At 38.9% G+C, this 7,226-nt stretch overlaps 1 protein-coding gene across 1 annotated transcript in view; it reads right to left on the bottom strand.

Annotated features, from left to right (window-relative positions):
• Positions 1-6,413, bottom strand: part of mreg (melanoregulin) — an 8,383-nt gene extending 1,970 nt beyond the window's left edge. The window contains exons 1-4 of the mRNA XM_058378410.1: positions 5,732-6,413; positions 4,919-5,081; positions 3,884-3,974; positions 3,627-3,790 (exon numbers count right to left, since the gene is read on the bottom strand). Coding sequence (XP_058234393.1) covers positions 3,627-3,790; positions 3,884-3,974; positions 4,919-5,081; positions 5,732-5,823 — 510 coding nt within the window. The 5' untranslated portion in view covers positions 5,824-6,413. The remainder of the gene's footprint in view (positions 1-3,626; positions 3,791-3,883; positions 3,975-4,918; positions 5,082-5,731) is intronic.
• Between the last annotated feature and the right edge of the window lie 813 nt (positions 6,414-7,226).

The following is a 7,226-nucleotide window of genomic DNA, read 5'->3' as shown; positions in this document are numbered from 1 at the left end:
TGTGTGTAGTTATATGTTGTTGTGTGTAGTTATATGTTGTGTGTAGTTATATGTTGTTGTGTGTAGTTATATGTTGTGTGTAGTTATATGTTGTTGTGTGTAGTTATATGTTGTGTGTAGTTATATGTTGTGTGTAGTTATATGTTGTTGTGTGTAGTTATATGTTGTGTGTAGTTATATGTTGTTGTGTGTAGTTATATTATATGATGTTGTGTGTAGTTATATGTTGTGTGTAGTTATATGTTGTTGTGTGTAGTTATATGTTGTGTGTAGTTATATGTTGTTGTGTGTAGTTATATGTTGTGTGTAGTTATATGTTGTTGTGTGTAGTTATATGTTGTTGTGTGTAGTTATATGTTGTTGTGTGTAGTTATATGTTGTGTGTAGTTATATGTTGTTGTGTGTAGTTATATGTTGTGTGTAGTTATATGTTGTTGTGTGTAGTTATATGTTGTGTGTAGTTATATGTTGTTGTGTGTAGTTATTGTTGTGTGTATATGTTGTTGTGTGTAGTTATATGTTGTGTGTAGTTATATGTTGTTGTGTGTAGTTATATGTTGTTGTGTGTAGTTATATGTTGTTGTGTGTAGTTATATGTTGTGTGTAGTTACATGTTGTGTGTAGTTATATGTTGTTGTGTAGTTATATGTTGTTGTGTGTAGTTATATGTTGTTGTGTGTAGTTATATGTTGTTGTGTAGTTATATGTTGTGTGTAGTTACATGTTGTGTGTAGTTACATGTTGTTGTGTGTAGTTATATGTTGTGTGTAGTTATATGTTGTTGTGTGTAGTTATATGTTGTGTGTAGATATATGTTGTTGTGTGTAGAAATGATGTTGTGTGTAGTTATATGTTGTGTGTAGTTACATGTTGTGTGTAGTTATATGTTGTTGTGTGTAGTTACATGTTGTTGTGTGTAGTTATATGTTTTGTGTAGTTACATGTTGTTGTGTGTAGTTACATGTTGTTGTGTGTAGTTATATGTTATATACTACACACAACATATAACTACACACAACAACATAACTAGATGTGTGTAGTTATATGTTGTGTGTTGTTATATGTTGTTGTGTGTAGTTATATGTTGTTGTGTGTAGTTATATGTTGTGTGTAGTTATATGTTGTTGTGTGTAGTTATATGTTGTGTGTAGTTATATGTTGTTGTGTGTAGTTATATGTTGTGTGTAGTTATATGTTGTTGTGTGTAGTTATATGTTGTGTGTAGTTATATGTTGTTGTGTGTAGTTATATGTTGTGTGTAGTTATATGTTGTTGTGTGTAGTTATATGTTGTTGTGTGTAGTTATATGTTGTGTGTAGTTATATGTTGTTGTGTGTAGTTATATGTTGTGTGTAGTTATATGTTGTGTGTAGTTATATGTTGTTGTGTGTAGTTATATGTTGTGTGTAGTTATATGTTGTTGTGTGTAGTTATATGTTGTGTGTAGTTATATGTTGTTGTGTGTAGTTATGTTGTTGTGTGTAGTTATATGTTGTGTGTAGTTACATGTTGTGTGTAGTTATATGTTGTTGTGTGTAGTTACATGTTGTTGTGTGTAGTTATATGTTTTGTGTAGTTACATGTTGTTGTGTGTAGTTACATGTTGTTGTGTGTAGTTATATGTTATATACTACACACAACATATAACTACACACAACAACATAACTAGATGTGTGTAGTTATATGTTGTGTGTTGTTATATGTTGTTGTGTGTAGTTATATGTTGTTGTGTGTAGTTATATGTTGTGTGTAGTTCAGTGGTGGGCCATGTATTTCACACCTAGGCCTTCACTGGTGTCCTTCCTGAATTAATCCACCTCTATACCATCATTAATGATGCCACAGCAATAGATACTAATCAACAATTAAATAGCAAAGTAAAAAAGAAATTATTCTACAGTATTTCACACCTCACAAGGAATAGTCCATTTTATTACGGTTACTTTTCTCTATAAAGACATTCTTGATGCCGTATGCAGCAAACTGCAATCTCCGGAGGACGCAGCATCCGAAATGAGACACAGTGAATATAGAAACACTGTATATGGGCGGGTCACTGCCTCTGACTACTCCAATTATCCAGTCAGGGGACGGGAAATTGCTGATGTAATCGTACACCTGCTAGATGGCCCCAGTGACACCAACTCCAAATCTGATTGGTTAATGGAACAGTTTCATTGCCCCTTATTTTAAGCTCCAGGCGCCTGCACTATTGATTCTGAAGGCCTTAAGGCAGATTTCTTTCACTCTGGTAACACATGATGTCATCCACTGTCTGAAATATGATTGGATAAATACTCTTATCATAAATATACACTACTGGAAGCAGCGCAACTGAGAGAAAAGCTATGAAATGTAGAGAATAGACTATTGGGAATAATTTAATACACATTCATGGAAAAATATATTAAATATATTAAAATGCAAGTCAGTGATTCAGATCACTGCTGTTTAGGCCAGCAGAGAAGGACTTACTGACCCTGATGGTCCACCACTGATATATACACACAACAACACCAGTGGTGGGCTGTCATTTTTCTATGAATGTGTATTACGTCAGCAATTTCCCGTCTTCTGATTGGATAATTGGAGTAGTCAGAGGCAGTGACCCGCCCATATACAGTGTTTCTATATTCACTGCGTCTCATTTCGGATGCTGCGTCCTCCGGAGATTGCAGTTTGCTGCATACGGCATCAAGAATGTCTTTATAGAGAAAAGTAACCGTAATAAAATGGACTATTCCTTGTGAGGTGTGAAATACTGTAGACTAATTTCTTTTTTACTTTGTTATTTAACGGTTGATTAGTATCTATTGCTGTGGTGTCCAGGGGCAATTCTGGAATTTTCATTTAAGGGTATAATAGTAAAAAAAAATAAAATAAATAAATAAATAAATAAAATAAAATAAAGGTTTGACTAACAGGGTAGGATGGTAAACTTATTGCAGCATTCCACTGTATTGCATAGATGTGTATAACATTTGAGAACTGAACAAGCCAAATCTCACACACACACACACACACACACACACACACACGTCCTCTGATCCTCACTCTGTGACGCCGCGGTCTGTGGATTGAAGAACGCGCTGAAAGACGGGGAGGAGCCGAAGTCTGCCGGAGTTTTCATATGAAATTTAAAGGGGACTGAGGAGATCACCAATTTGTGTACAGATTATGGAGAATCGCAGAATTTTAGGAGGGTGGAGTAGAAAATGTCCTAGCCACGCCCATAATGATGGTATAGAGGTGGATTAATTCAGGAAGGACACCAGTGAAGGCCTAGGTGTGAAATACATGGCCCACCACTGGTGAAGTTATATGTTGTTGTGTGAAGTTATGAAGTTATGAGTTTTCTGTATTTCTACACTTTATACCTGATGAGACTGAGTAACAGAATTGTGGTGTGTGTAATTGTGTCAGATTTTTGTCTATCGATGCTGTAATGTGTTTTATTGAACTAGCCTGTGTTAGCATTTTACTATAGAGTTCAGAGTCTCTCTTTCTCTGTCTCTCTCCCTCACTCTTTCTTTGTCTCTCTCTGTCTCTCTCCCTCACTCTCTCTGTCTCTCTCACTCCCTCTGTCTCTCTCTCTGTCTGTCTCTCTCTCTGTCTCTCTCTCTCACCAGGATGAACAAGTATCTCTCAGGTGGAGGCTCTTTGCTGTTAAAGATGGAGGTCTCTGAGTGAAGTGTGTGTAACAGGCTCCGAGCCGTTGCTGCGTTCTTCATACGGTCATACGATGCGTTTGCATTGACCGTTAGCAGAGACTCCGCCTCCTGCATAAAGCCTGACCAATCAGAGAGAGAGAGAGAGAAAGATTATGCTTTATAATTTTTTATAAATAATAAACCAATATAGCCTCCCTCACACACACACTCACCCAGATTCTCCAGGATCATCATCCACTTATCCCTCACTTCCCTCCTAACTTCTCTCATGGCCTCGATGTCCACACTCAGCCTCCTGTATCCCTGATCATCATCATCATCATCATCACCATCATCATCATCACCATCATCATCATCATCATCATCACCATCATCATCACCATCATCATCATCATCACCATCATCAGCAGCAGCAGCAGCATGTGTGTGTGTATATGTGTATGTGTGTGTGATTGTGTGTGTGTGTATATGTGTATATGTGTGTGTGATTGTGTGTGTGTATGTGTATATGTGTGTGTGTGATTGTGTATGTGTGTGTTTATGTGTGTGTGTGTTTGGGTTTATGTGTATATGTGTGTATGTGTGTGTTTGTGTGTGTGTGCATGTATGTGTGTGTGTGTATATATGTGTGTGTATATGTGTGTATGTGTGTGTGTGTGTATGTGTGTGTGTGTGTGTATGTATGTGTGTGTGTGTATATGTTAGTGTATATGTGTGTATGTCTGTGTGTGTGTGTATATGTATTTGTGTGTGCATGTGTGTGTGTGTGTATGTGAGTGTATGTGTGTGTATGTGTGTGTATGTATGTGTGTGTGCATGTGTGTGTGTGTGTATGTATGTGTATGTGTGTATGTGTGTGTGTGTGCATGTGTGTGTGTATATTCAATTCATTTAAATTCAGTTTTATTTGTATAGCGCTTTTAACAAAGAACATTGTCTCAAAGCAGCTTTACATAAGAAACAACAAACAAATAAACAGATAAACAGTCCTATCCCAATTTGTTATCCCAATTGAGCAAGCCTATATGTGAGTGTGTGCAAGTGTGTGTGTGTGAGTGTGTGTGTGCGAGTGAGTGTGTGTGTGAGTGTGTGTGTGTGTGTGTGTGTGTGTGTGTGTGTGTGTGTGTGTGTGTGTGTGTGTGTGTGAGTGTGTGTGTGTGAGTGTGTGTGAGTGTGAGTGTGTGAGTGTGAGTGTGTGTGAGTGTGTGTGTGAGTGAGTGTGTGTGTGTGAGTGTGTGTGTGTGTACCTGTGAGCCCCTGCGTGTTTTAGCTCTGCTCTGTAGGAGGTTATAAAGCGTTCGGTCGTCGTCTCTCTCTGAGTGTGAAGGATCTCCAGGTTCACTCCAAAGATTCGTCTCCTGATCTCGTCTCTTTTTTGCCTCACGGTCAAAATACTCCAATGTCTCATTACTGACACACACACACACACACACACAATCACAGCTGCTGAGGTCTGGACTCAGATGTTGATTAATTCTCTGTAACACCAGCTCAGGAATTTAACAGACTCGTTATAATAAATTATATACATTTTTATAGCAACAGCTCACACACACACGTACAGCATAATGAAATGTGTGTGTGTGTGTATGATGTGTTGAAGAATTCTCCAGTGTGGGAGCTGTGTATCAGTCAGAGCTGAAGCTGGAGCTTGATCTTCATGAGTTGAACTTTATTATAACCGTAAACACTATGACGTTCTTTAATTAAGAACAAACAAACAACACTTGTACTAGTGTCAAATTTCTGTGAAATAAATTGAATAAGACACTTTGTGGTCAAAGTCAAAGTCAAAGAAGTTTTATTGTCACTTCAACCATATATATCAGATGCAGTACACAGTGACGTGAAACAACGTTCCTCCTGGACCAGAGGTGCTACACAGAACACAGACAAAGTACAGAGACGCAGACAAACATAGAGATAAACATATAGATAAAACTAAACTATACTGAAGGTGCAATCTTTAGTAAAAAAGAAAAGAAAAAGGAAAATACACTAGAGAGTGATAACAGTAAGGGGCCGGATTTTCTGTGTGTGTGTGTGTGTGTGATAAATACCTTAATATCGGCCTTTTTTCATCTTCATCCTCGTCACTGACGCAGCAGCAACAGCAGAATCGAGCGCAGAACCTCCTAAAGGCCATACCCATCCTCACCAAGCGACACACATGGAGGAATGGACAGAAAAAGAAAAGAACAAGAGAGGGGTGTGGCCTGGAGAGGGGTGTGGCCTGGAGAGGATTGTGACCTGGAGAGCGGTGTGGTCTGTCTCCCAGTGTATGCTCTGTCCACTTACTAACCTTAAAGTGGTCAAGTGGAGAATGTCATCATCTGCTCATCTTCTTATCCCTCCGTCCACTCCAGAAAAGAGAAGATCTATAAAGTCCTCATGCTCCAGTTTATCTCAGACTCTAGAACACTGTCTGGTTCCTTTATTTAGACCTGAACCTGTGACTCAGGTATTTACCAGCAGTGTGGAACTCATTCAGAAGAGAAATGAGAAGATACCAAAAGACACCCACACACACACACACACAGTCAGTCACAGTGTAGTCATGTGGAGCTACTGATCCTCTGATCAACCCCTCAGGCTCATAATCAAACACAGACACTTCAGTCCCTGAAGCACAGTGAGGTCGTCGTCTTACACCACATCCATTCTGTTTATTCACTCTTTTTTTTTTCTTGAAGCACTTCATCTGTTCTTCATTTTGACCTTCAGTGTTTATCTACTGAAACACAAAAACCTCCTACATGATCAAGTCTCTATACCTCCATCAACCTGATAATGAAGTCACAATAAAGATTTTCTTTTAAGATATTCTTATTTTAATATATATATACATATCAGAGAGAGACAGACAGACAGAGAGAGAGAGACACAGAGAGAGAGACAGAGAGAGAGACAAAGAGACAGAGAAAGATAGATTGAGAGAAAAACAGACAGAAAGAGAGAGAGAGAAAGAGAGAGTGTTTGATAAAGCAGTAATCATGTGAGACAGCATGACTACAGAGTCTCCACCAGCCTCAGGCTCCTTAACAAATAAAGTACAGTGTGTGTGTGTGTGCGTGTGTAGGGGGTTGTTATGAGAGTCAGGGGCATGAGGGCTGGTCTGTCCTGGGGTAAGTTCTGAATCTTTACCTACCTTTCTGATCCTTACACTGCAATAACCAGTATGCTGTGATGATTCCTCCCAAAGATGACACCATCATCAGGTGTCAGCATTTAGCTGAGACAGAAGCTCTGACCTGTTGATGCTCACCTGGCTGTGTTGGTAGCTGGACCTGCTCCTGGTGTTCGGCAAATCCCCTCAGTGTCTCTGTTAGTGTATAACATCAACACCTCTTGTGTGTTCAGCGCTAGTCAGGGTACCAATGCTCTGGGTTTCTGCCTCTCGTCTTCGATAAGTGAAAACATCAGTGAGGTTTAGATTTACTCTCAATCTAATAAATCACACATCAGCCATGTCAGAAAGGTCCTGCTCATGTCAGTGATGCTCCTGCTAATGTCAGTGATGATAATCCTGCTTGTGTCATTGATGATCCTCCTGTT

This window comes from Hemibagrus wyckioides, linkage group LG24 (assembly GCF_019097595.1).
Source record: "Hemibagrus wyckioides isolate EC202008001 linkage group LG24, SWU_Hwy_1.0, whole genome shotgun sequence".
NCBI classification, from domain to species: domain Eukaryota; kingdom Metazoa; phylum Chordata; class Actinopteri; order Siluriformes; family Bagridae; genus Hemibagrus; species Hemibagrus wyckioides.
Note: the sequence above shows the minus strand (reverse complement) of the source record. Positions and strands in the feature narration are given on the sequence as shown.